The sequence below is a fragment of the Rhamphochromis sp. 'chilingali' genome (assembly GCF_963969265.1).
Source record: "Rhamphochromis sp. 'chilingali' genome assembly, chromosome: 8".
Lineage (NCBI taxonomy): Eukaryota > Metazoa > Chordata > Actinopteri > Cichliformes > Cichlidae > Rhamphochromis > Rhamphochromis sp. 'chilingali'.
Window position 1 is genome coordinate 6,956,002 of NC_137935.1, and position 27,712 is coordinate 6,983,713.

Consider the following 27,712-nt stretch of genomic DNA (forward strand, 5'->3'; position numbering starts at 1 on the left):
AGTGTTTTTTTTGTTTTTTTTTAAATATATATTCTTTGTTTTTTTTCCTCCAAATATATTGCAAATTGAACTTGGACACTGCTGCTCGCCTGACTAATGAGTCTTTCAAAGCTTGGCGCCACTAATGTAGCAGGCAGCTGTCCTCTTCAGATCTTGTGTCTTTATATAAACTTTGACCTGGAGGCATTTCTCTTATGACAGTTCTCTTATAGCACTCTTGCTTGTACTTTGGCGTCACTTGACTTTACAGCTGAACATGAGCAACTTAAAAGCGTTGTGCTTCTTGTCTTTGGCTCTCTTTGCTAGCGTAAAGGGAGATGTTCCTCCACCATGTGACAGGTATGGATTATATTAATATATACTTTTAAATACAACTTCTGTGGTGGTGTTTGGTTTTTTTTTTTTGGGGTGGGGGGGGTGTCTTGTGTGTAAGGGGACATGAAAGTCTCCATGATACAAGAGATTTGTCATTTCCTGGTCTAGGAAAAGAACTAAAGGAACCTTGGGTCAATCCTAAATCTACAAATTTGATTTAAAATGATGCCAAATTACTGCAGTGATTGAAATCTAAACTACTGAAAGGTCTCTGCTTAATGGCTTGCTGCGTTTCATCTGGGCAGTGATGACACGACTACAGACTAGGGTTGCAAACTGTCCCGTTTTAGCCGACGTGTCCTCTGTAATTAAAAAAAAAAAAAATTGGTTTGGCCCGTTACTCTACCTTAAGCGTTACATATATTGACTATTACCTGCAATGTTGCATACGGTGCATCTTTACGCTATGCCCAGTCGGTTGTGCATTGTCCTTCCGCCAGAACGTCGCTTATTTGATAGGTTGCCAACTTTTTAACTTGCTACAGATGGCTGTTTGACAGGTTTAAAGTGTTGGGGTTTTTTTTTTTTTTTTTTTTTGGTTTTTTTTGGAAGGGGGGGGGGGGTGCAACCACACTAAGCTGTAGGCTTACCTTTCCCCTCTCCATGATATATTTATATTTTATTGATTTACTGCTTCGCCGCAGGACTTTGATAGCAACTGAGTGTATTGCTCTAATACAGACATGACCTTCATGATACAGTTAATAATTTATACCCCTTTTATTTCAGTGAAATATACTGCACCGGGCCCATCTTGCACCAGGTCCAAGAAGCAAAACTGTTTGACGATGATAAGCATTTTGTTGACATGAAGCTGAGGTCGGCTCCTGGTAAGTCGGTCTGGTTTTAAAATAAATAAAAAAAATTCAAGGCTCTGAATCATGTGCTTTCCTGCGTTGCTTCTCTCTCCCTGCAGATGATGTTTTGTCGGCCTTTCGCAATCTTTCAAGCAAGTTTCCAAATACAACCATCCCGCCTGTGAAACTGGAGGAGTTTCTCAATACAAGCTTTGATCAACCAGGGACAGAGTTTGAGTCATGGGCTCCGCCGGACTGGCATGAGAAGTGAGATCCAGTGTTTGTTTGCTGCTGAGATTATACTGTGTTTTTAACTGTACCCACATGACATGACTGATTTGCAGGCCAAACTTCCTGAGTGGGATAGCAGATGATAAACTACGCGAGTGGGCAGAAAAGATCCATGGTCTGTGGAAATCTCTTGGCAGAAAGGTGATGAGTAGCAAACTAACACAACTTTAATATCCAACCAACCTTCCTCACAAATTTTATGCTTTTGTTTTATCCGTGTTTTTTTTTTTTTTTTTTTTTTTTTTTTCTCTCTTTTCAGTTTCTTCTTGAGTTTTAGGAAATATTGATGCACTATTTCCTCTAGTTTTGTTTTGCTGTTGGATCCACCACTAACTAACCTACGCTTCAGTCCAAACATTTTAAATTAAATATGATTTCCCATCCAGATCCATTCTGATGTTAAAGATCACCCAGAGCTCTACTCTCAGATTTACACCCCACATCCCGTTGTTGTGCCAGGGGGGCGCTTCAGGGAGCTCTACTATTGGTGAGTGAACAATGAAGCCTTTCACCAAGCTGTCTGACAGCTGTGGTAGAGTATCACAAGGTCAGAGAGAAAAGAGATCACAGGAAGTCCCAGACAGGGGTCTATGCTGATAGCCCACCTACGTGCCATACCCAGAAAGTGATGCGAGTCTCTGTGTCCAACAGGGACTCCTACTGGGTCATCAACGGGCTCCTGCTGTCAGAGATGACAGATACAGCCCATGGAATGATCCAAAACTTCCTCTACCTTGTCAACAGGTAAGCCTTTAAAACGTCTTTCATCATTCAGAGCACTTAAAAACATGTCCACCTCGCTGCAGGTAGTGTACCGTGCAAATTTTCAATAATAAGTCATTTAGTAACCCAAGTTGTGCACTTTGGAAATGGAGCTCTCAGGGGATATTCAAGATTTGTGGAATAAAAGATTTTTTTCCCTCCTACAGATATGGCTTTGTTCCAAATGGTGGGCGGATTTACTATGAAAGGCGCAGTCAGCCTCCATTCCTCACTCTAATGGTGGAGAGCTACTATCAAGCAACCAAGGATAAAGAGTTCCTCAGGTGATATTTAGCCCCAGCTGACGTCCTGCCAGACACATTATCATTCTTTAGCTGCCTTCTGCCTCTTTCAGCATATTAAACATCAGCACCTCCGTGCTCGTGCCTCTCTGTGCCTCCGGTGTTTTGTTGTTCCTACCATACTTAATTAGAATGTGACACTTTAAGTTTTGTGTTTAAGGATATTAAGCAATGTGAAAGTACTGTGAATTAAAAAGCACCTCCTGCTGTCTTTACAATCGGTTTAGAGCGGCTTTACCAGTTCTGGAGGTGGAGTACCAATTCTGGATGGAGAACCGTTCTGTGGATCTAGAATTAAATGGGAAGCAGCATGTACTGAACCGGTATTATGTAGAGGTGGGCTTGCCCAGGTATGTTTAAAGGAAGTTTACCTGGTATAAATAACAAATGGATATTTAGGTTGTGGGACTATACTCCATGTCCTCACCTACAACAACCATGTCTGTCTTTCTAGGCCTGAATCTTATCTGGACGATCTGGAATTAGCTGAGGGACTCACTGATGGTAATGGCCTATTAGTGTTCATGGGATGTATTGCACTCTGATGGTCATTTTATTCCAGTTGAGAAAGTGGGAAAAGGGATAATATTATATTCTCAGAGACTCGAGGATCATCTGTGCAAAACAAATTTGCTCTGAAAGTACCCGAGTAATGAATATTTAATGTTAAAACCCATTCATTCACTGAACAACTTTACCACACTTAAAAGAGAACCTGTTTGAAGGGAAAATACTGGAGCTGTATATTTAAGTTGCTTTCTCCTCCTTTGACAAGTTTTTTTTTTTTTTTTTAATCACCAAAGCTTCTGACAAAAGTGCTAGAAAACAAACATGGCTCAACATGAGGCTGCATATTTAACGAGTAAGTACCACAGTTTAGATGCTGATTTGTTGTGGCTCTACTAGTGTTTTCTTTTTCTTTCCCTCAGGCAAGAAAGAGCAGCTGTGGATGGATCTGAAAACGGGTGCAGAGTCTGGTTGGGACTTTACTTCCCGCTGGTATATAGCTGATGGCAGCGACAACAGTGGCACCCTGAGAGACACGCGCACCAGTCAGATCCTACCCGCTGACCTCAACGCTTTGCTGTGCCGCAATGAGAAAACTCTTGCGTCATTTCATCGGCTGCTCGGTGAGCCTTTTTAACCTTGAAACTAACTTGTGCGTGGCTTTTTAATTCCTAACTGGTGTTACATAACGGTGATGTGTTACTTCCTGACAGGTGATAGTGACTCAGCTGCAGTATACGACCAGGCTGCAGCGAGGAGGCTGGAGGCGATAGAGTCTGTGCTTTGGGATGCTGAGAGGGGAGCCTGGTTTGACTACAACCTGATGACGCGCTCCAAAAACTTTGAGTTTTATCCCTCCAACCTGGGACCAATTTGGGCACAGTGCTATTCTCAGCCTGAGATGGGAGAGAAGGCGGTACAGTATCTGAAGGTTGGTTGATATTTTCCTGGAAGAATAGATCATTTTGCCTGTTTTGTTCATCAAAACTAGAAAAGATACACATTTACCTCAAATTAGTTTCCACAAGAAACTGAAACTATTAGCCCTTGAATAATTTTGTTGTTGCTGTTATCAAAGAACTGACATATAAAACCAGAAAGAATTGTTTTTATATGACCCCATCATGCCATTTGTGTGAAAGACCCCTTTAAAATATATTTATCCCATTACATTTGTAAAAATGTCAAGCAGATGTCCAACATGACTAGTCCCCTCCTCTGATGGCAAACTGAGCATTTAAATACTCGGCTCATGAGCTTCTTGACAGTCACTGAGTGAGCAGAGACATTTAGATTTTTAGCCATGAACTCTTTTTCAGAAGCCAACTCCCAGCAGGATGCAACGTGCTTTTATAAATCATGCTCAGCCACACCAGCAGATGGCACAAACGCACTACAGAGCTTTCATCTATGCACACTCTTGCTTTGTAATGTCTGTGCAGGGGAGTGGAGCTCTCCAGTTTCCCAATGGAGTTCCAACATCACTGAAAGAGTCTGGGCAGCAGTGGGACTATCCTAATGCGTGGCCACCTCTGCAGCACATGCTTATCGATGGTAGGTACCATGAACTTCACCTGCCAACCCACAGTGATGATTCAGCACTTAACAGAACATCCTGTTCTATTGTCAGTGGGTAATTCTTTCTTAAAATGAACAGCAAATTCTAAACATAGGCTCAGCTCTGCACAGTGGATTTCTACAATACAGTTTCTAGGACTATTGATTATCTGTAACCGATAAAACATTCTCATCAGGTCTGCTCAGCGGCTCATCTGTAGCTTTGGATTATAAGTGTCCTCAGCTGATTTAGGCAATTTTCAGTAAACAGTTGAACACATGGCAAAGGTGTGCCATCCAAATGGTCCAATTAGACCTGGAGGATGACCTTGGAAAGTGTGCAAACTGCAGTATAGGGTGGCTTGGGTTTTTTTTTTTTTCCTGTTTTTTGGAGGGGATGGGGAGGAAGACACATTGTGCTAAAAGTGGTTAAAAATGATTCATGTCATTAGAGGTGTCTGTGCTGTTAAAATCATCCAAGCTAGAGGTCTGAGTCATCCTTAGTTTTACCGTCTTCTTGCCTTCCATACCACACTGAAGCGAGATGGCTGAACTGAGAAGCCTGACCCGTGTCTGATTTATGATAGCGGCGTTTCTTTGTGAAGACTGAATTTGGAAAAACTGAGATCTGTTGTTAAAATTACACCTATTTTTCTTAAGACCAGTTTCATAATGTACTAGTATTTCTTAGACAAGGAGGAAAAAAATTGAGGTGTTTGTTTTTTTTATGACTTATTGTGCAGTGGCTTTAGTGATCGAGCCTCCTTGAGAACAAACGGTGTTGGTAATAGAAATAATAATGGCTGCTTGTAGCCTGTTGACTAAATTCAGTGCAATAAACGTTTGGTTATAATTGAGTGTTTTTATGCACATCAGACACGGTGTGCAAAATGTCCTTCCTTTGGGTCTCTCTCTGTCATTCATATATGTATTTATATGTGTATATATACGTCTTCATCACCTGAAATGCTTTCTCGGCAGCATTGAAATCAGGTGTCTGATGGGACCGGTAAAGACAGCTGCACTACTGGGTTATAAACCTTTCCTTGGTTTGTCTACTCCCTTTAATTGTTGGCATTACTGTTGAATTACCTCAGTGCATTAATTAAACAAAAACAAAGCCATGTATAACCAATCATCAAGGGGGATAATGGTATAAAAGTGACACTGTATTTTACTTTTCCCTGCTAATTCTAGTAAAAATCCCACCTGAGATGCAAACAATGTCCAAAAGATGGTACTAAAGTCAACACATCCCATGTGGCTTAATCATAAAAAGGCTCATTTAGAAGTGAGGCCTGATTCATAGTATCGAATCTGAATATGCTGTTTACCTCCAGAATATTAGTGTGCATGTAAATGTAGCTATCGTTTAATTCGACATCAGCTGGCAACATAAAGATGAAACATTACAAACATTTAACAGATTTCTGCTTTGAGCAGCTTAAATAGTTATTAAATGTTTTAAAAACCCAGGTTTTTCCAAGCTACCGTCAGAGGATGCTAAAAAACTCGCATTCGATTTGGCCCAGCGCTGGATCAAGACAAACTGGCTGGCATACATTAAGTATGAAGCCATGTTTGAAAAGGTGAGTTTTTGAAGGCTTCAGCACTTTGGAGCTCGTGTTGCAGTGTGATAACACAGCTGGCTCAGAATGTGCAATTTTCTTCCTCCTGACAGTACGATGTGAACGGAGATGGAAAACCTGGTGGTGGAGGAGAATATGAAGTTCAGGTTTTTCCCTTTCATGTGTTGACAGTGTAAAACTAATGTGCTTATAGTCACGCAAGTCTTTCTAATTCCATGCAAAGCCCAGAAAATTCCTCTTCTCTCCTGTTTAACTTGAACACATTTACATGCTCATGCACACACTCTCACTCCTCCTCTTCTTTGTAACATTGTTTTGATAGAAAATCGTTGTCATCCAGTTTTACTTTAGTTTATGAGATGGGAATACTAAGAAAACCAATGGCTGCATTTCCTGTATTTATTCTGTTGTAGTTTGCTGGTTTAGTGAATATATAAATACCCCTCATGCTGTGCTGTGTTGCCCTGTTCTGCAGCTGGGGTTTGGTTGGACCAATGGCGTGGCGCTGCAGCTCCTAGACCAATATGGGGCGACTCTCACCTCAGGAGGGAGACGTGTCTGATCTGGCCTCCGGCTGCCCCTGGTCATCTTAGCTAGGATCATGCTTGAGTGAGTCGGAGGTGTCAGAAGGACCCGTTGGATTTTTATTATTCCTGGTTTCACTCCTGCTCCTGACAGACTTTAAACGCAAATTGACAATGAGACTTAAGCGCATATTGCACGTCTTCTAGACATTTTACAATCCTGATAACTTACAAGGAACCAGCTATGATTTATTGTAACTAAGGATTACATTGCTGAATATTTTAGTATGTAACCTCAGAGCTAAGTGATGCATGGTGTTATCAGAAGCCGCAGAACATTTTGGCATTTCTGGCCTCTCTCCAGCGATGCAGGCTGTTGCTCGCTGCTGCTTAGATTACAACATTAACTTGTCCTAGATATTGAACTGACATTACAAACGGCTTTTTCACCTAATTCAGTTATAGAGTTTATTGCTGTACTGTAGCTCAACTCCCACAGAGCCCCTTTATTTGCATGTAAACTGAAGTTGGACTGGAAATGAGTCCATGTGAGAAATAAAATGTGGTCTGCTTGCACTAAATATTTTTAAACCATCACAATGCTTTAATTCATTTTTTTTTTTTTTTTTTTTTTTTTATATATACAAGGCACCCGATAAATGTTAGATGACAGTTTTAATATATGAAATTATAAATGCATGATTGGGGGGCTAAATGTTGGTTTTTTTTTTGTTTTAATAGATGTGTTATTAAAGTGTGGGGGAATACATTTTCCTACACATCTACCAGCTGTGCATTAGAAAAATAACTGAATGTTAGAATGACCTTTGCTCCTTTTTGAATATGCACAGTAAAAGTGAATATGCCAACAAAGCAAGACAACAAAACAGAAAGCAGTGGAATTACATACATGCATTGTATTCAGTGTATCCCTGGTGCATTTAAAAGGCTATTTAAATCCACCATGGGAACACGAGAATGCATCGCTAACAATGCGAGCTACTATTTAGAGAACTAATTAAATGTCTCTTGCTGTGGGGAAAAAACCCAATGGTCTGTTAATTGTTTCTTTAATATGACAATCTAAAAGAATGCACTTTTCCTTTGTTTTCGGAACTGTTTTGCTGTATTTTGCCAGAAGAACCACAGTACTGTTAAATATTTTACATTAAAATCATTTAGTCATCATGGGTTATGAGGCTTTAAATTTGGCCTCGTTTAGACAATAAAAAAATCTTAAACCCTGCAGAGGCATTGTACTCTGCTGAATATAACTTCAAACAAAAACTGTCAATAATTGAAGAAGAAACAAAGACAAATCAACCCTTTTTTCCTAGGTCTGATTGTACAAAGGAACTCTTTCTGTTTTTGCCATTTATGCCTACATCTATGGTGATATCCTGGTCAAGCATGAAATTAAGTCTATATAGATATTCAAATGGTTGTCAAAAAAGTAATGAGAAATTTGCCTTTTTAAAGAAGAAATTGCATCCTCCTTTGGTGTGAAGATGTGAGCCCTAAGCAGGAATTTCACTGCATCCCTCTCTTTAGCATGAGTGAACACAACAGATTGACTGCAATTTAAATAGGCAAAAGGCCAATAGGTGCAGTAGTCCGTGCAACCCCAAAGATCACACTGTAGTAATGTCCTATTGTGAGTCTCAATCTACAAGGCATATAGCTGGCAGCTTCTTTTTTTTATTTTATTTTTTATATACATATAACTCATACAGTGGCAGCCTTGTGTGCTGTGTTTAGAGATGTTTAAGCAGCAGGCAGCAGTCATTGTGTTTTCAGCCCTTGCTGACAGCAGTAACTCAAGTAGAACCTGCTCTATTTGATAACTCCCACATTATCATGCTGTTTTAGCAGAAATGGGTTGTGCTCAGTTAATGAGATCGAGCTCTAAAGTGTGAAAAAAGTCGTCCGGCAGTTAAGCGGCAATGAGGTGACAAGGCGGTGCGTTTGTGTGCACACAAGCATGTGCATTTAATTACAAGTACCTGAGGACATTATTTTAAGAAGCCCACTCGTTGGGTGGTGCATGAATTGTAAAGTACTGGTGACAACTGGATTACATGTTGTTTTGGAAGCAAAGGTCAGTGTCTTCTTGTCAGCAGTCATCCAGTAACAACCCCTGTGTACAAAAGCAGCATACTAACTTTGCTTAAAGTTCACATTTTTCTATTATTTTTTTATCAATCTGATACATTTTTGTGATGTTTTTACCTGATGCAGAAAAGGTGCACTTAAAGCCATGTGATGGATTTGGGGATTATTTTATTTTATTTTAAATTCCACATGTAATCCCATTAATCTTCTCTACTGTGTGCACCTCTGGCCTTGGATATGTTAATAGTACTAGTGGCACAGAAGCAGCCCCCGATTTCCATAATGAGAATAAGATGCAGGGTGATATGCAAAAATGTGTGAAATCTTATCAAATGGCAGCGAAGGTGGGGGGGATAAAATAGGTAGGCATGGCAGACAATAGAGGTAGATGTGTCTGCGTGGCTTTGAATGGAAGCCCATGCTTCAGTGCTGCCTCCTGGCTCAGCTTTCACTAGCCTCTACAGCACACATCACAGACTGCACGTTATCCACAGAGTCCTCATGGTGCCACTCTGTGCTGCAGAACCCTGCTTTGCTCTGCCAGGATAATCCCCACCCTACCTACTTACATCCCTGCAATCTGTGAAGACCCACAGTGGAGATGTGCTGGGAGGGAGGCTGTCTGTCCTCTGATGGTGAATCAAAGAGCCAGACGTGGTTCCTTGGCCACCACTGACTCCTATTCAACATGCTCTAATCAATCACTAATTTGAGGGATCACGCCTGTCTTTCTGTGTAATATTACTTTAATTATGACTGCGGCCTCCACAAGAAATGTTGTCTCCAGCTTGGTAGCTAAACTGTTTATAGAAGAAAGCAACTCCTTGACCTCTAAACTGGAAAGATTGGCTAAATTGGAGGCATTATACAGATAGAGAAGGGACAGCTTAGTAATATTGATTCTGTACTGTCCGGCTATCTGACTCTTTATAATCAATAACTCTTGAAGAATCGTTTCTATAGAATTTCTCCTACATGAGATTTTAAAATTCAGTCTAACAGTCGAAGAGCTTCTAGTGGGAGACTTTAACGTCTTGGCTCATCTGCAGCGTTCAATCTAGTGAGAAATCTTTCAACAAGTGAGAGCTCAAAATAATTTGACCTTCCTTGTGAATTCCATAAATTTTTAATAAAAGGCTTCTTGTTGGCTCTCACACACATTTGTTGTTAGTGCAGCTGCAGATATATTCTGGTTTACTTACAACCGGTTACGTTTACGGCCACATCTAACTACAGCCAACTGGCCAACATTTTATAGGCTGTTTAAAAACTTTATTTTAAAGTGTCGAATTAATATCTAAACTAAATATGCCCAAATAACTTACTGGTATAAAAAAAAATATTCAGCGATGTCTCCAGTGTTGTGTGGGTGTGGTTAGAATGGATTTAATCAGCAAAGCTGGCAACACAAGCAAACAGCTCCACATCTGTCACTGCATGTTGATCCAGATGTAGCTAAAGAGATGGGCGTACAGAAGCACGTAACTGAGTTTCGCATATTTAAAATGGGTAAGAAAATCCTGCTTGAATTTAAAGAGAAGTCAGTAAAAAAAATCTTATGAATTTGGAAAATTTGGTTATAAAATAGAACTGTACACAAACAGATTTTTGATAAATTCGTGGAAGGACTTGGTGAACTCTTAAAGCACAGCTTGTGTTTGTGCTTTAACTGCTTCCTTTTTCCAGTAACTTTCTAGACATCTCAGAAGGATAAATGAATTTCTTTTCTGTTGGATACCCCCTCCCTCCCTCCCTCCTTCTCTCCTATCCAAAACACTTAGGACCTTTGTCCCAATGTGCCACTGTGAGGTAGTAGAGCTCTTTGCTGTAGTGGATGCCTTGTTTACTCAGCTATGCCCTTTGATTCTGGTAGCCATACAATCAATATGGACCCCACAATAGCTTCTCAGTATTTGTAGAGTGGCACAGAGTCCTTACCTCCTAACTGACCATTTTTATCCGGAACTTATAGTAGGAAAAAAATATCTAATCCCACACTCCATAAGCATATAGAATCTTTTTCCATCATGCTCATTTTTCCATCACCCAGCTGAGTGAGGTGTCAGTGTGATTACTGGCTCAGATCAATAGTCTGCTGTCGTTGAGGACTTGAATTGTTCGATTTGGACTGCATGCTCTTCACTCTGAGAGGGAGACGCTTTTGTTTTGATGGAGTTGAGAGTGATCGTGCATTTTGTACGTGGTAAGGGTGTAAGGTCATCACATTTCTGCTTTCAGAATACTTTCACCCGGAGATGAAAGCAGTGTTGCGCTAACTGGGGCTGCGTGACTGCAGAAGGTACTGTGTGACAACACAAGCTGAGTCTTTTTTTTGTACACAGTGGGTTTGACTGCATGGTAGCGCCATCGCGGGATGCAAACAAGTCAGTCAAACAGCCAAGCAGGGGAGCCATGCCTGGAGAGGGGGGTGAGCCAGAATCAGGAGGGAATGGAAATCAAGGGAGTGAAAGAGAGCACATGAGGAGCTCTGCTTATTACAGCTGCACAGATGGTGCAGCAGATGAGATGGGAGGGATAGATGAGGAATGAAAGTAAGACAGGGAAAGGGAGAAATGGCAGCAAAGCTCGTGCTTGACAGTGTACATAAGGAGCTCCCAATTGGAAGACTTCCAAGGGAAATACTTAAATATTTATTGTGCTGTGGCCAGTTGGAAACTTTCTTTCTACCTCCAATTCGTCAGCAAGAAAAATGGCTGAGGAAACGCCGGTGAAATATTAATTTCATTGCAGCACTAAAGGTAGAAGGTATAGAGTGGCATACAGCGTTATTCCTGAGGGGGAGGGGGATGCCAGGGTTCAAACTCCACAGACGAGGAAGGGTCGAAGTAGTGCGGACACATGGGCAGTGGAGGAAGAGAAGGAAGGAAATTAAATTATTGGGAGGAGGATTTAGTGAAGCCCATGAGTCTGCAACTGCAGGGGAGACATATTTGAATAGCCCAGATTTTGTGCTTTGCAAGCTATTATTCCACACGCAGTCAATATTCACCCTGTCTGTCTCCCAGAGATAAATGCCAAAGTAATAAGAGCAAAAAGACATTTCACACGTGTATTTAAAAAGATGTATTAAACCAGCAATAAAGCTTCACACTACTCTACTTTCCCGTTTTTGATTGATTTTATACATTGAAATTTAGACCGAGCACAGTCTGGATAAGTGTTATTAAAGAAGATTTGATTCTAAATGATATGTCAATCAGCAATGAATAATGATAAGTGATTGTGCTTCTTTTAAAGCATATACAGTATGCGTTTCAGTAATCAGAGAATGCTCACAATTCATGATCTCAGCTCAGTGGAAGTGGAGGAAAAACTGAGCTTCTGGCACCTACTGTGTTACTTCCGATTCCCTTATGTTTTTTTCTTAGCACCAAGTGTTCCTTCAGCATACATATGCTCACTGGAGTATTACTGAACGTATATCTGGTATATAGCACTTGCAAGCATGCATAAATTCACAGTAGACACTCCAGTAATTAAACTACAAACATGACACTTCCAAATGAATCTGTGTGGCAAAATTAGAATACTACATGTATATTTTAAGCACAAAGTATGTTATGATTATTGAGGTGAACTGGTCCTACTTAAAAAATATCAACAAAATTTACAAAGCCCACTGCACCTGAGCTACCAGTTAGACATTATCGTCAGGGTTTAAGCAGTGGTTTTTCTTCAATTGCCTGTTATTAATTATCACATGCAGTTGAGTTATTATCAAAGCCCTTGCTAATAGAAGTGAAACCACTGTACAGTTTATAACTAATTGCCACCAAAATGGATTAATTAAAGTAAGATGCACCTTCATAAGACTTGCACATCCTGGGAAATCATTTGAACACTAATGCACACTTCATAAAGTTACCAAATGAAGAGGTTTATTATTAAACTATATAACATATGGGTTATTAGATGAGATATTCCCACTCAGTGCCCCAGGCAATTTTTTTTTTGACCATTTTGTGTCAAGTTCTGTATGTGGAATTGATGCTCTTAAATGGGAAAACAAAAGGAATCACTGTTTCTTTTAGGGAATGACATTAATGCATTTCTTTTAAAAGCATAAGCATCTGTGAGACGCTGCTGTAGCTCACCTGGTTGAGCACGTGACCTACAGGTCACAGCAGGAGTCTGAGTCTGCACTCTGCCCCTGACCATTTGATTATACTCTCAAATAAATAAGCATTAAACATACAGCAGCAGACATGGGCGAAGGCTCTGTTAACTAGAATCATTTTCAAACATAAGATTTAGGGCTTGATGATAGTCAGGGATAGATTATACTTAATGCATTGTTATTCCATTTTTAGCAGTCTGCAGTAATAGTCTGGATCCTTTTAAAACGTTTGAACTGAGATGTTTAGATTCAGTAAATAAAGTTGATAGAACAGCAAATACTTCAAATTTGCAGCTGAACTTTGAAGAGAGACAGTTTTGACTGACTGACTGATGTTTACACTTTCAAGCTACAACCTGAAAATAACATTCTGTTGAAATTAATTCATCTGAAATCATGCTGACAATGTTGATTAAACACGTCAATTTACACCATGAATAATAGTAATCTTCACATTCTGACACAGCATACGTTCAAATCTAGTTTCTACAGGTCCTGACTCACAACTAAGTGATTCATTTTTATTTACTGATACATGACACGCACATTATTTCTACGTTACATAAAAACAGTTTCTTGGAGATTGTGAAAGTGAGATAATGGGATCAGAGGTTCTGCCAGGTTCTCCCAAACATGGTCATTACTATTCACCTAATTGATGACTGACTTTTTCACTTGGAAGTTCTCTAATCTGGAACTTCATCATTGATAATAACAATAGTATACCATTAATTGGCCTTCCATTGAATTTATGTTGTAGGAAGGAGCCTCCTTGTCATTTTCATCACTTACCAAAAAACTGAAAATTTCCCAAAAGCTGGAGTAGGGTGAGATGCACCATCAACACACTACGGAACCAAGAACTAAAGTTTTTATAGTCTGTTGAACTGAAAAAGTGCACCTTTAATGAGACAACAGTGGATAAAAACAGCAGGAAGAGTGGAAAAGGAAGAAAAAAATAAGTGTCAGAACAAATTCAGAAACTCAGCATGTCTTCCTGTGCAGCAGCAAGTATTTTGTCGCTGATAAGTCAAATATGCAAATGTCAGTTTTAGGTTACTATGTTTTTTGTTTTTTTTTTGTTTTTTGGAAGTCAAATGGAACCATTTTGAAAGTATGAAACTTGTGCCAAAGTTGAATACGGATTATTAAGAAAGCTTTAAGTTTGCAGTCACATGCACTGAAGGAATATTCATTTTAAAACATGCAGAAAAATACTAAAAACACAATCGTGTGTGTAGAATTTCCTATTAAATTAAAACTCATGTGCGAGTGTGGTGTGGGATAACTGAAATGACCCTTTGGTGACCTAAGACGATCCTCGTAGTGGTGGTGTTCTTTTCACGAGGGTCGGATGGACCCAGAGCAAAACCTCCTGAGAGGCATGCTGAGCAGCTCCTGGAGCTCAATTCCACTTTGGCTCATTATGAGCACAGGAGGTGGTGGATGTGAGTCACAGAACTGCAGCGTAGATCTGTCAGAGAAAAATCGGAGCTGGTTGGCAGCAGGTTTGACAAAATCTCATTGGTTGAGAGTAAATAGCAGGAACGGGGAGAGCAAACAGGACCAATTATTTGCACAGATTTTTATGTCTAAACATGCAAATCAAAAGTGGTCCTTCTGATTTAGTCTGGATTGCTACCATCTGATTTATGATTCCAACACATGAGCATACAGCATACCGGTGTACACATCCCTTATTTTTTGTCTTAGGGCTGCACATTGTAATACCCGTTCCAGTCGTGTTAATCAGTATGCAGTTGCTTCTCTCTTTCTATTGTACCTGTTTATGAACAAACTAGATATCTGTAGTCGAGTGCAAGCTGTGTCATCCTGTGATTAACATGCACACATTGGCAAATTCTGTATTTGATGATGAAGCCAATTCATTCTCTCTGCATAAACAAAACAAAGGAGGCTCTTTTTGCCACTCTCTCCCTTTCCTATCCCCTTATTAGGAATGCGCACCATCTGAATATTCACGAAGGTCAGGTCAAGACCATATTTGTCCACTGGAGACCTGTTACGTCCCATTGGAAAGGAATAATAAAAAGAAACCAATTTCCTCTTTTGTCAAAGCCGTGTGAACCATGTAATCAGCAAATCCTTCCAGAACAGCCTTCAGGAGGGAAAGAAAAGAGGATTTCATTTTAAGGAAATATTGGAGCTTCACAGCTTTTATTGTGTTTGACTGTCATCTATTCTAAATGGAAAATTTGCTGGGTCTTATGATATATTATACCCCAGCGTGCCATTCACTGCTGCATCTTGGTGATTTTTTTTTTTTCTCTTTTTGTCTTGTCCACAAGGAAATAGCCCTCGGTTCATTTCATCTACTTTAATATCTGATATGCTGATGCAGATTTAGAAAAAAAAGCTATATTCTTATCAGATGTCATCTTGTCAATTTAAAAAGTCAGCAGAAAGGAGGTGAGCAAAAATGACTTTTAATAATTAATAGCATGCGATGGCAAAGATTCTGTGTTAGTGTTTGAGGCAAGCATTTCTCGGTGGGTGTGGGCTCGAGAATCGGTGCAAACGTTGTCCCAGGTGTTGTTCTACCAGATGGGCTTAGGATGCAATGATAATATATTCCCCAAGCGTTGGCTCTGGCTTTGAAAAATGCTGGTGCTGGGAGAAGATGGCCTTATGCTGTTTGAAAGGCAAGCCGCAGGGGGGACAGATGCTCTGATATTCCAGCAGGAGTGTAGCTGCGGGGCCTCATGGTTGTTCTCTGCCTAGCAGGGGGAAGATCGTTTGAGTCACGCCTACGCTGCTCAGCGGGAGAAGCCGGGGAAAATGGCAGGCGGTGAGCAGTGGCATGCCTCTCGGGTCACGTTGCTGAATTTACCAATGAGAGCAAAACGGGAAGAACTGATCACAGCCTGTACTACATAATTCAGACAATGTTAGGGAGGATGTGTGTGTTGCTCAGTACTTTCAAATGTACAATAAACGCAAATGGTTTTTGGCTTTTGACCCTTCAAAACGACAACAAAGTAATTAGTTTCATTAGAGGCCAGTTAGATCTGAGGAGACATGAAGAGGCGGAGTGGAAACTCAAGCCTATTAATTAGTTTACCACTGCTGACACTGTGAATCTCTTAATTGCTTAACAAAGTAAAATTCTCAGTGGAATAGATATTCTCAGTAGTTCATATTTTACTAAACCACACAAGTCCAACCTGGGAAAACCGCCCATCCAGAGTGAGCTTTTCCCTCACATCACATAATTATACAGAGTTCAAAGTCTCGTTTCTTGTAATAGTTTCACAATATTGGTCCCAGTTCATCTCTTTTGAAGTATCAAGTTTAATTTTCATTATGTTACAATAAATGAGCCAGGATTTGAAAAGTGAAGGAAAAATGTCTATGACTAGCATCAGATCAGTGCGCGCAAGTTTAATCAGCTGACGGATTTTCAGAATCAGCTGTCGCTAATCGAGTTAGACAGCTTCTCGGGGCCCGTAAATCTCAGTCTCGGGGAAAAACGGACCGATTGTGGTTATGGAACTGCACGCGGCCGCTTAGGCAGAAGACGAGCTGCAGTGAGAGAGACCTTTTTTTTTTTTGAGACAGCACCTAAATACAGGTTGTCAACAGAATAATGTGAGTGCCTTAGAAATGGGCACCAAGGTTAGGTTGAACGCCAATTAGCAAAATGTATTAGCTACAGAAAAAGTGTGACAGGGGCAGTCAGGACAGTTTTTTTTTTTTTTTAAATTTATTTATTTTTTTTATGCATATTGGAAGGACTGCATTACAACTTGTTGATTCTTGGCAGTGTTTAGCTTTTTTTGGTATTAGAAGCAGGTTGGTCTTGGGAGGCATTAAACTGGTGCATATTTGTGCAGATGGGACACATGTGGATTCAGGATTTGTGTTCATATTGTCTGCTGTGTATGAAGCAGAAATCTCCAGTGTTGAAAAATTAAGGGATGTAACAGCTGTGCTGATATATGTAGCTGCTGACTGTCTGCTTGGCTTCACCTCGGCTAATTTGAGTCATTAAAATTTACTTTTTAGAGCATTTATTGAATTAAACTCCACGCCGATAACTGGTCCAAGAAGTCTGTGCTTCAGTTTTGATGAATTCAAAGTAAAAAAAAAAACCCAAAACAAGTCTGTAATCAGGCCTGTCTCAAAGAGTGGCCAGAAAAAGAGCATGCTTTATTTTTCCCAAGCAGGGCAAATTCCGAGCATGAGCCCTCTGTCCATGTGTCAGCACCAACACTGGTCTATGAACAGTGAAGAGCAAAAACTAAAGTTTAGGTGTGCGAGTTTCCAGAGGCGCACACACACCTGTCAGTAAGAATTTATAAATGAGACAATGAATGTTTCCTAATCCTGATCTATCAAAATGCTAACAGGAGCTGAAGTTGTTGTTTCCTGCTTCTAGCTGTTTCAGTTTATTACACTGCAACTTCATAGGATCCATGTATGATTCACAACTTTGATACAAAGAGGATCAGTCAGGAACAGAAATCCAAAATCAACTAAAACTAAGTTTAAAAACTAAAATATTAGTAAACAGCAGATAGAACAATGTTTATTTCACTATTAGAAAAGATTAGTCTGTATATGTGTAATGATTACTGTATCATTATAGTTCACATGAATCATGCATGCAAACTATCATCTGCTGTGACCTTGTTACTGTTTAAATAAAGTTGCCATAACTAGCATTGCACTATAAATGCACTGCCAAAGCACTCGGGTATAAAATACACAGTGATTAATATAAATAACTAAAATAGGTATATATTATTTGTACACAGTATTTAGATGCATCATATGTCGTTTACTAAAAACAGCAGCAATGACTACATGCAAATGTTATTTTTGTGAACACAGACTATAGACTACTGATAATTAACAAATTACTTGGAGTTTTATTGTGTTGCAGGACAAATGGCTTTACACAAATATTTCCCCCCTCTTAAATATATATGACACCTCTGGGCTACTCAAAATCTGCGGGCGGTACACTGTCTATCCACGCATCATGAAAGCCAAACTCAAATTGCATCAAAGAACATGGGTACTGACAAGTTGGGATTTACAGATATTGCTCCCATGGTAGGATTGTTTCTAATGGGGGATTTAGGGCTCGAATGATCTCTTACATTGACTGACAATGGAGACTGAAGGCAAAACATTTCCCCAAACCATCTGCAGCATATTCTAAATCCTCCTCAAGTGGGCAGAGCACTCAGTTCAAGGTGAAAGTCAGGCGATTACAATCGCACCCGTTTGGTTTCCAGGACAAAATAGAGGCAGCTCTTAGAGAAGACACGTCCCCGTATTGTTCCTTTCTGGCCTCGCTGAATTGCGAAGAGGCCTTGGATGCAGCTACTGAGTTTATCACTCTTAATGAGAGACTCTGCAGTAGGCCACACTCCATTACACATGGGCCAGATGATAAATTACATCGCCTTCCATGACTCCATGACCCCAAGGGATGTTTAATTAATCAGTGGCTGGACATGGCCACCATTAGTCGAAGGAACAGCAGCCAGGGCTGCCCTGGACACATTCTCACTCCCACACATCGTTATTTGGCAATCTTTTCAGCTACTTCACCTTCAAGCCAGGTGTGAATGTACAGAATCCGAAGAGAGAAAGAAAGAGGAGGAAGGACACAACCTCAAGGGGGTTTATAGCAAGACTAACTGCTACCCGAATGTGAAACAAGCTCAGCTTTTAATCAGGTTAGAATATGAATAAGTGAGTGTCACAGATTAGCAGGGAGGAGGAGGGGGTGCAGAGAAAGCGTTGCTACACAGGTAGAGCAGCTGCTCCCTGAGTGGGATCCAGAGAGCCCCATGAGGGATCCTGGAGGGGAATCCAGGAGGTTTCTGGCTAAATTAGGAATTAAATTCGATTCACTGGAAATCATCACAATTAGAGCAAAATGTATTAGACTATTCTAATGCGGTTTCATTATCACGCCTGTTATTTCCCCATTAATGGTGATGACAGTAATTTAGCGGTAAAGTAACAACACATTTACAGATAAGTAGCCAAAAGTGAGCAAACACCTGTGAACACGTGTTTAATGCAGTTTCCCAATGCAGGTTTTCTTTCAGCAGAACAGTTACTTTACTGCATCATTGTTCATTATTTTCATTGTTCATAATCCAAATAGGTCCAAGGTATGGTTTTTTGTTTTTTTTTTCCCCCAGTTTGTTTTTTCCCCCCTTTTCTTACATATCAGTTGTTTTAACCGTTTCAGTCTTAAAGATGTCAGTAAACTTTAATTTAATGCAAAAGCTAGCTTACAAAGCTTGGCTAGTTTTGTCCAACCAGCACTCAAGACTTTCAATCTAAACAGAGAAGCTGGCATCAGTACCAATTTAGCCGACTTCAGTTGGGTGACTGATCATTTAATCAGCTGCTCATTTCAGCACAAAGCTGCGCAATTCTCCTGTAGGTCAGGACAAAAGAAGTTTTATAATAGACAATTACAAACCATTGCTTTTAATCTATTGCAAATTTTCTCTATTATTAGAAAAGATTTCTGCCAAAAAGTTCAGAAATGTTAGAGCAATTTTAAAAACTATACCCATTTTGAAACTTTTGGCGTCTCAGCTTTGTAATCCCTATGCGTGGAGTTTGTTTTTATCATGAATTCTACATGTATGTGCAGAAAATGACTTGAAAGAATACTTCAAATAGTAAAGTGGCTGTAGCTCAGGAGGCAGAGCAAGTCATCTGCTAATTAGAAGGTTGGTGGTTGGATCCCTGGCTGCTACTTTGGGCAGAAACAGTGCATTTATCCTTTGGCTTCATTTTAATGTTTTGTTAATACTTGATCTGACTTCTGCCTTCAACACTTTTGTCCTTATTGAGATAATTGAGCATCAGAAAGTTGCAGATTTGTTGGCTGCACATCCATGACGGGTCTCTCCCATCTACATCCCAAACATGCTATGTTGGAATAAGTTCTGGTAACTGCGGAGGCCGGTACAGCGCAGTGAACTCATTGTCATGTTTAAAAAAAAAAACAAAAACAAACAAAAAAACTAGTTTAACATGATCTGAGGCTCGTGACATGGTGCATTATCCTGTTTGAAGCAGCCATCAGAAGACACTGTGGTTATAAAGGGTGTGGTGTGGTCATCAGCACTTGAGTAGGCTTTGGATACTAAATTATGCTCAGTTTATACTAGGGAGCCCAAAGTGTTACTGAACTGTTGATCTGAGGCAAGATCCATGCAAGGCTTTCATGTTGTTCTTCACAGCAGCCAACCTGTTCCCATCTTCTATTGTCCAGTTTTGGTGAGCCCATTCGAATCACAGCCTCGGCTTCCTGGCTTTAGCTGACAGGAGTGGTGTCATGTGATCGTTTACTACTGTAGCCCATCTGCTACAAGGTTCAACATGTTGAGTGTTCATAGATGCTGTCCTGCATACCATGATTGTAATGAGTGGCTATCTGAGTTACTGTTCCCTTCCTATCAACTCAAAACATCTGGCTATTCTCCTCAGATCTCTGACATCAAACTCAAGGTATGAACACCAAGGAATCTCTGCTAAATTCATATTATTCCCTCTGTTAAACCGATAAATGGGTGTGTGGAAAGATCCCAGTAGTAGTAGTTTGGATGCACAGTTTGAAATTCAGCAGGTTGTGTTGAGCATGTCTGCATGCCTAATTGTTTTGGGATGTTGCCATGTGATTGGCTGATATTTTCATTAATGAGCAGTTGAATATAAGGAGTGTATGACAATATGAGAAAGAAATGCAGACTTGATGGATAATACAGCTAAAGCAGGTTTTGAGTCCTATGGAAATGAGAAACAATGAAATATTATAAAAAGACAATTATATCTGAACCCTGACCTGCAAAGTGGTTTGTTCTATTATAAAGTATTTATCTAGTGATTAAGCTTAAACATGCATGATCCCACTTAATTACACCTACAGGCCTCCCAGTGACCCTACGGTGTCTTTGACCACTGCGGCAAAAATAAAATATCATTGAAATCTTTTTTTGCTTATAACAGACAGTGCTGTCCTGAAAGGCGACTGTTGTTTGCTGTGCTCATAGAAAGCTCATTCACATGTCTCTCATTCTGAGTGCTTTTAGATACTGGGGTGATTTTTAATAGAGTTGGCCTTGTCTTGGCAATAATTTTAATAATTGAAGTGTCACAGCTGGTGGACTGATGAAGGTCTCACTTTGTTTATTTGGATAAATTTTTATCCTGAACACAGCTTAGCGACACACATAATAAAAACGTTCCAGGATTTTTCTCCATTCTTCCTTCACAAGTATCAAAACAGCTCTTTCTGTTACATGTAGATTCTGATCTGGCAGCCTTCAATAACGCACTAAAAATTCATCACACTCAACAACTTGAGTGACATATTTTCCTCTTTCTGCCCAGAGACCCTCAGCATCTCCTGGCGCTGTTGTTTGAGGTTGCCTCGCTCTGTTCTTTGAGTGCTACACATTTATCTGTACCAAACAGTGGCTTGTATTCCCATGAATCTGTGATTTGATAGCAGCAAATGGCTGGATGCATATTCCTTCGTTCCATTTATATTGCAATGAGGAGAATTACGACAGGGTAAAGAGCCTTTTTGCCTTTGAATTTCACTTCGGATGTTTGCAGTTGCTTTTTATATAAATTTAAATGTAATTTTTTCTTAGAAAGGTCACAATAAGTGACTGAAATATGTAAGCTCAAGGCTGACATTTGGTTATTGCATTTCAAATGGGCTTCCTTTCTAGGCAAAGTAACACTTACTGAGCTCATATATCGCCGTGGATGTTGGATTAGGGTGATAAAGACACTTCTGCAGAGCTCCATTTTAATAAACGGATGCAGGGGAAAAAAATCACATACCGATCTGCTGCACATTCTGGATATGTGGTGATCCATTCACCATCACTATCTAATTTCTGAATAACACAGAGCTAAAAACCGTTTTGGCCACATAGTTGCAGACTGTGGCTGAAGTATTAGTTCCAGCCTCTGTGTGGCACTGTTTGCTCATTGTATCACACTCGGGCATTTCAAGTTTAGCCAGCTCTGCATGGATAGCCCTCCTGGCTCCTCTGGTTGTCTCATCTGCTCTCTACATGCTGAGCATCTTCCAATCTGGCCTCAAGTGTTGGAGAGACTGGTGCTCTCAGTGTCAGCTCTCCTCAGGATTGTCAGAAGTCCTCTGTCAAATCCCCCTACCGGCTGGCCCTGCAGGCTCCAAGGAAATTAACCAGGAGAAGAGACTGGGGAGGGGCGATACTCTTTGTGCTCTAACAGTATTCCTGTTGGTAAAAGACTTACTCTGTGATCTTTGCTTGTGGTCATTTTATGTGGGGAATGTGAAGGGTAGCTGAGGAGTGAAATTTAGGTCTCTCTGTGGCTCTCTTTACTTCTTAGTCTTTTTCCTGGTGTAGTTTTCTCAGAGTAACTGGACTTGAACCTTACATGAACATTCACAACAGGCAAGAAAAAGAATTACCTTGTTTTTTGTTTTTTTTGCTCACAGGCCGAAACAGCTTTCAGAATCACTGTGACTTTAAACAAATCTCGTAAAGATGAAAGAAAATACAGTTTTCAAATTTGGCTCACATACTTTGTTTTAATGTGCTGCTGAATTGCAAATGTTGACTCAGTGCAGCCACAGAGGAGTTGTGACACGGCTGTTATTTAAGAAAAAATTCTAAAATAAAGCAAATGCAAAAAAAAGTGCACAGCATCACTTCCAAAGACAGCAGCATTGTAAAAGCTACAAACTATGACTCATAGCATACCTGCTCAGAAGAATACAAACTGTGGCTAAAAACAAGCACCCTCTTTCTCCTGAGTGTCAAAAACAAACAGCTCATGGTATGTGGTTGTGCTTTTTAAATTTTTCATAGGTCAGTAGAGGCAACGTGCCAGTGAAAGAACATTTGGCAAAATCAAATTATATGCGCTAATAACATCAGATAGTTATTTTTAGACATTTTCTGTCTGTAAGCAGTTTCTCAGCTTATAAATGACTTTACAGTAAAATGTCAGTTTATTAGCTAAACAGTAATGCTGTCCATTACAACAGATTCTATCCATATGAAGGTCTGGACGTTTTACAGCCCAAACTATGGCACAGACAAAGAGCTAGTTTATTGTTGCAGCATTCGATTGTTCACAAGGATCCTTGTTTTTGTGTGCATGTTCAGTAAAAGACACAAGGCGCTGCACTGATTCATCAAACCTTCAGGATTGCGTCTGAAAATAGCGATGATGCTTTTCACCTCTTGCCTATGCTTCTGGATATCTGGCACTGATGCACTGTATTCTGTGTTCTTGCTTTTATTTATTTATTTTTTAGGTATAGCTGTTATTTGGGACTAAATGGTTGTTTAGTGCAATTTTTAGCCATAAATCAGATTAAATTGACATCTCAAAGCACTTTATATTGTAAGACCACAACATTGCATTGTACATGGAAATCGACAATTCCCCCTTTAACCACTATGTGAAGGGGAAAAAACTCTTTTAAGAGCACAAACATCACATATAATAGGCTTGGGGCGAGTGGCCATCTGTAACAATTAGTGGAACGCGAGGTGGAAAAAGGAGGAATAAAATGAGAGGAAAAAAAACAACCGATGAAAAAACTAAGGACGATGATTGACATAAAGTTAATGGCATGTAAAAATGGCATAGAAATACATGAACAGAGAAACAGCTGTAGTCTCAGGGTTACAGTGACCTTGACCTGTCCCTAATTTTGCTGTTGCAGGTTCATGATACACTTTCTATAAAACTATCAAAACAGCAGCAAAACTGTCTGTGTCACAAACTGTGAGCTAGTTCCACAGGTCAGGAGATTACCTGCTAAGGGCTCGGTCTCCCATTATACTTCACCACAAGTAAGCCTACACTCTTACAGCAAAGTGCTCCTTCAGGATAATAATGTACTATAAAGGTCTATAAGACATGATAGAGAGTGATCACTGAGGACTTTAAGGAGGACTTTAAAGGGAGCGAATGATGAAAATATGAGATGTATATAATCTTTGAAGTTGCTGTTAGTACACTCCACTGAAGGCTTTTCAGAGAACTGCTAAGAAATCCCAAAGAAGGCGATACTATAGTGCAGCCTACAAATAAGCAATAGTCATAATGTTTGTAGTTTCTGGATTTTAGTTTAGCCATTTAGCATGATAATGTGCTTTAATTTCATATGAGCTGTTGCTTGTTAGCAGCTATGCCTTTATAATATATTTGATAATAAACCAGTGTACTGGATACATTGAATGTCTAACGTTAAACTAATTAAATTGCAATTAAACCCCAGGAGTCAACAATGGTCTCTGCAGCAAATGTAGATGGTGAGACATCCATTTGCAGTCGAAATGTTTCACTTGATGCCAGAACTGAACACAACTGTTAATATCAATGTCAACAATCAGCTACAATCAGTCTTGTTGGGAGAATGAATATCTAATGGCATGAGAAACTAGCTGTTAAGATACAGTGGGAGAAATAATCATTTGACCCAGTGTTTAATTTGTAAGTTTGCTCACTTACAAAGAAATGAACAGTCTATTTGTTATGGCAGTTTCTTTTTTTTTTTATTGAAGAGAAACTGAATATCAACCAAAAATCCAGGAAATAAATTAAATTGATTTGCATGTCATTGAGTGAATTAAGTATTTGAAAAACATGGTTTAGTACTTGGTGGTTAGTCACCAGGTTTGCACATATCTCACATCTGAGGAGGGATTTTGTCCCACTCTTCTAGCTTCATAGCTGCAACTTGGCAACTTGAAGCTTCAGCTCTCTGCACAGATTCTCTATAGGACTGAGTTCAGGAATATAGGACTAAGCCACTTCGTGACCCTTAATGTGTTTCTTCTTTACCCCATTCTTGCCTTGGTGTTATGTTTTCCTTGGTGGTATGTTTTGCGTCACTGCCACACTGGAAGACCCTTTCATGACCCATGCTTGGTGTTCTGGCTGAGGGAAGGAGTTTCTCATCCAAGGTTTCACAGTACATGACCCCTCAGTGTGGTGAAATCACATACTCTTAGCAGAAAAACAGCCCCAAAGCATAATATTTCCACCTCTGTGCTTGACTGTGGGGATTGAGGATGGTCATCTTATATTTCTTGCATTTTCTTCTATTGCTCCAGCAGTTGTCTTCTCACTAAGCTTCTTATTGAGGATCTTCTACCCCCATTTAAGCCAGTGTGGATTGAGCAGGTCTACAATTTTATCAGTGATGTCCTTTGGCAGCTTCTCGGTCTTGCCCATGGCGGTAGAGAGGTCAGAAAAGAAGAAATTGCTTCTGTGTGCTTTAATGAGATGAAATCAGGAGCAATGCTGATTGTTAGCTATGTCCCACATGGGCAGCCAGCCAGTCTGTGTGAGCCAAAATTCTTACTGAGTTGTAGGGAATCAAATACTGCTTTCACTTAATGACATGGATATCAGTTTATAAATTATATGTAATGTGTTTTTTCACGATTTGTGGGCGATATTCTTTCTCTTCATTAAAAAGAAACTACCATAACAATTAGACTGTTCATTTCTTTCTAAGTGAGCAAACGTACAAATTCTGCAAGGGATAAAATAATTAAAGGTTAGGAAACACACACACACACACCCACACCAACATTCTTTGGGCCATATAGTGTCACTTTTACTCTGCATATGATGAGACTATAACACTATGAGGTCTCCGACAAAAGAAATGTTCTAGAATTGCACAGTAACTAAATGCATTAAAATGATGTTTTAGTGCATTCTTGCCCTGCTGGATTCATATTCAGATGTGACTACACAGGGGGTAAAAGCTTTTGACAGAGTTTCTCTTAAAGATAATTACAGTGGCAGTGTAAGATCTCGGATAATAAGCCCTTTTACCAAAGTAAAGCTTAACAAAGCAGTTGCTAATGCATTTTGTACAAGAAATTCTCTTGGTGGAAAATAAGAAGAATTTCAATGTGCAGATAAAAGTGAATCACTGCCGGCCAGTGTGTATTCCACCATGCCCCCCCCCCCCGCGACTTCAGAATAAATTCTGAATAGATGTTTGTCCGTATGTATGCTTCCTAATGCAGGGCTCTTATATCCAGCTGTTAAGAGGCTCTTTTTCACTGATTCTAATGAAGACGAATTTTGATCAGGAAGATGAGGAGAGGCGAGCGAGATGGGGAACGAATGGGTTTGATCTTGAAGTGGGGAAAGGGTGTAGGGGCCCTCAGGGCCTCTCCTTCTTAAAAAGGTGCTTGTAGCCTCCAGGGAAGATGCTTGCTCTCTCCCTCCCTTTTTTCTCTCGCTCTCTGCGTGTCTTCATCCTCATCTCTCACCACCCCCACAACTCGAGATCAATTATGATTGACAAGTGCTCTGATTCAGAACTTGTTTAAATTGCTTGATGTAGATATCAGCACACTCACCTCTCAACCACCCTCCGTAATAAACCTCACCTCCCATCTTCCTTATTATTCCTATATCCCATTGTTAGCCCAGTCTGGTACCATGTAGAGTACCTGAAGGGTGGGTGCTTTCACTCGAGTCCTTGCTGCATATTTTGTAGTCTAATATCAAGAGGACTTTCAGTGACTTGTGCTTTTGTTACCCAGTTCAAGTGAGGGTGCTATTTTCGCTCCAGGTGAGGAAAAAAAACAAAGACATTTTTCACAATGCAATCTTGTTCTCCAAGGTACTTGATGCAGAGCTGTAAACTGATAAATGTAATCTTAAAGAACTTCTTCAGGCGTATCCATTTGTTGTTTTCAGAAACATACCAGAAAATGGATTATCCCTGCCATCTCTCTTTAGTTGCTGTAGCAGATAACACAACACAACATCTCAGTTATTATTCAGCCTCAAACAGCCGTCGGTGCTTGGAATTTGCCTAAGCTATCCCAAATGAGCACGATGATGAGATCTGTGTACAAAGTAATGTGCACACCATCAGGTCTAACACAACAACTAAGCTGGATTTTCATCGAATCACAGGCAGCTGGTTCTCCTGAGACTCAGAAATCGGCACCAAATTAAATAGCTTAATTTGAAATAAAACATTAAATCAAGATCAGCAGCAGAGGCATCGACTCTCGCTGAGGACAATATTTGAGAAGCCTGCTCAGCTCTGTAACATGTATGGCCGTGGTCCTTATCCAGGCATGGGGTCATTCTTATTGACAACTGATGTTTTTATCATGTTGGTCCAGACTAATCATTTTATAGAGTCATTCATGCTCCTCAGAGAATAAAGACTAGTATCACGAGAGAAAATGTCATGTGAGTTTAAGATTTGCTCCCCCCCCCAAAATAGGTAATTCACATGATGTGAAGTAGCTGGCATTGTTGCCTCACAACAAGAGGGTCCTGCTGTGTGGAGTTTGTATCGATAGTCTCCATGAGGTTTGGGTTTCTCTTGCCTTAAAGTAAACCATGCTTGCTAAATGCTGCTAACCCAGAGCTAAAAACTTTCCCTGCCTAGTTTGGATACATTTTAAATTAAGACATTTTCTCAGGTTTGGTTAATTTTAATGTGCTTGACTGGAATTTATTTTGCTTGTTGAGATCAGCGTTAGACCTGATCTCAAGAACATGATCGCATCTGTACTCTGAGGAGGTAACCTGTTTATTAGTGGGCTAGCATGCTACTGACATTAATGATCTGTACAGCTGAGAAGATGGAAATAGTGACCTGGCCTTCCTCCCACATCCTGCCCACTCCTGAGGATTCCCCGGGGTATTATGGATGGTATACTAAAGCACAAACACAGTGTGAATAAAG

General features: G+C 40.0%; 2 protein-coding genes across 2 annotated transcripts in view; one reads left to right on the forward strand and one right to left on the reverse strand.

Annotated features, from left to right (window-relative positions):
* cxcr5 (chemokine (C-X-C motif) receptor 5) overlaps nt 1–27,712 on the reverse strand; it is a 59,038-nt gene that overhangs the window by 24,096 nt on the left and 7,230 nt on the right. The window lies entirely within an intron of this gene.
* treh (trehalase (brush-border membrane glycoprotein)) lies at nt 35–7,344 on the forward strand. The gene is made up of 15 exons (XM_080888744.1): nt 35–339; nt 1,105–1,205; nt 1,292–1,439; nt 1,517–1,604; nt 1,850–1,950; nt 2,115–2,207; nt 2,393–2,509; nt 2,755–2,877; nt 2,982–3,031; nt 3,457–3,657; nt 3,748–3,965; nt 4,477–4,588; nt 6,068–6,180; nt 6,273–6,326; nt 6,656–7,344. Exons 1-15 carry the CDS (start codon nt 257–259, stop codon nt 6,740–6,742), a joined length of 1,689 nt encoding a protein of 562 aa, XP_080744870.1. The 5' UTR covers nt 35–256; the 3' UTR covers nt 6,743–7,344.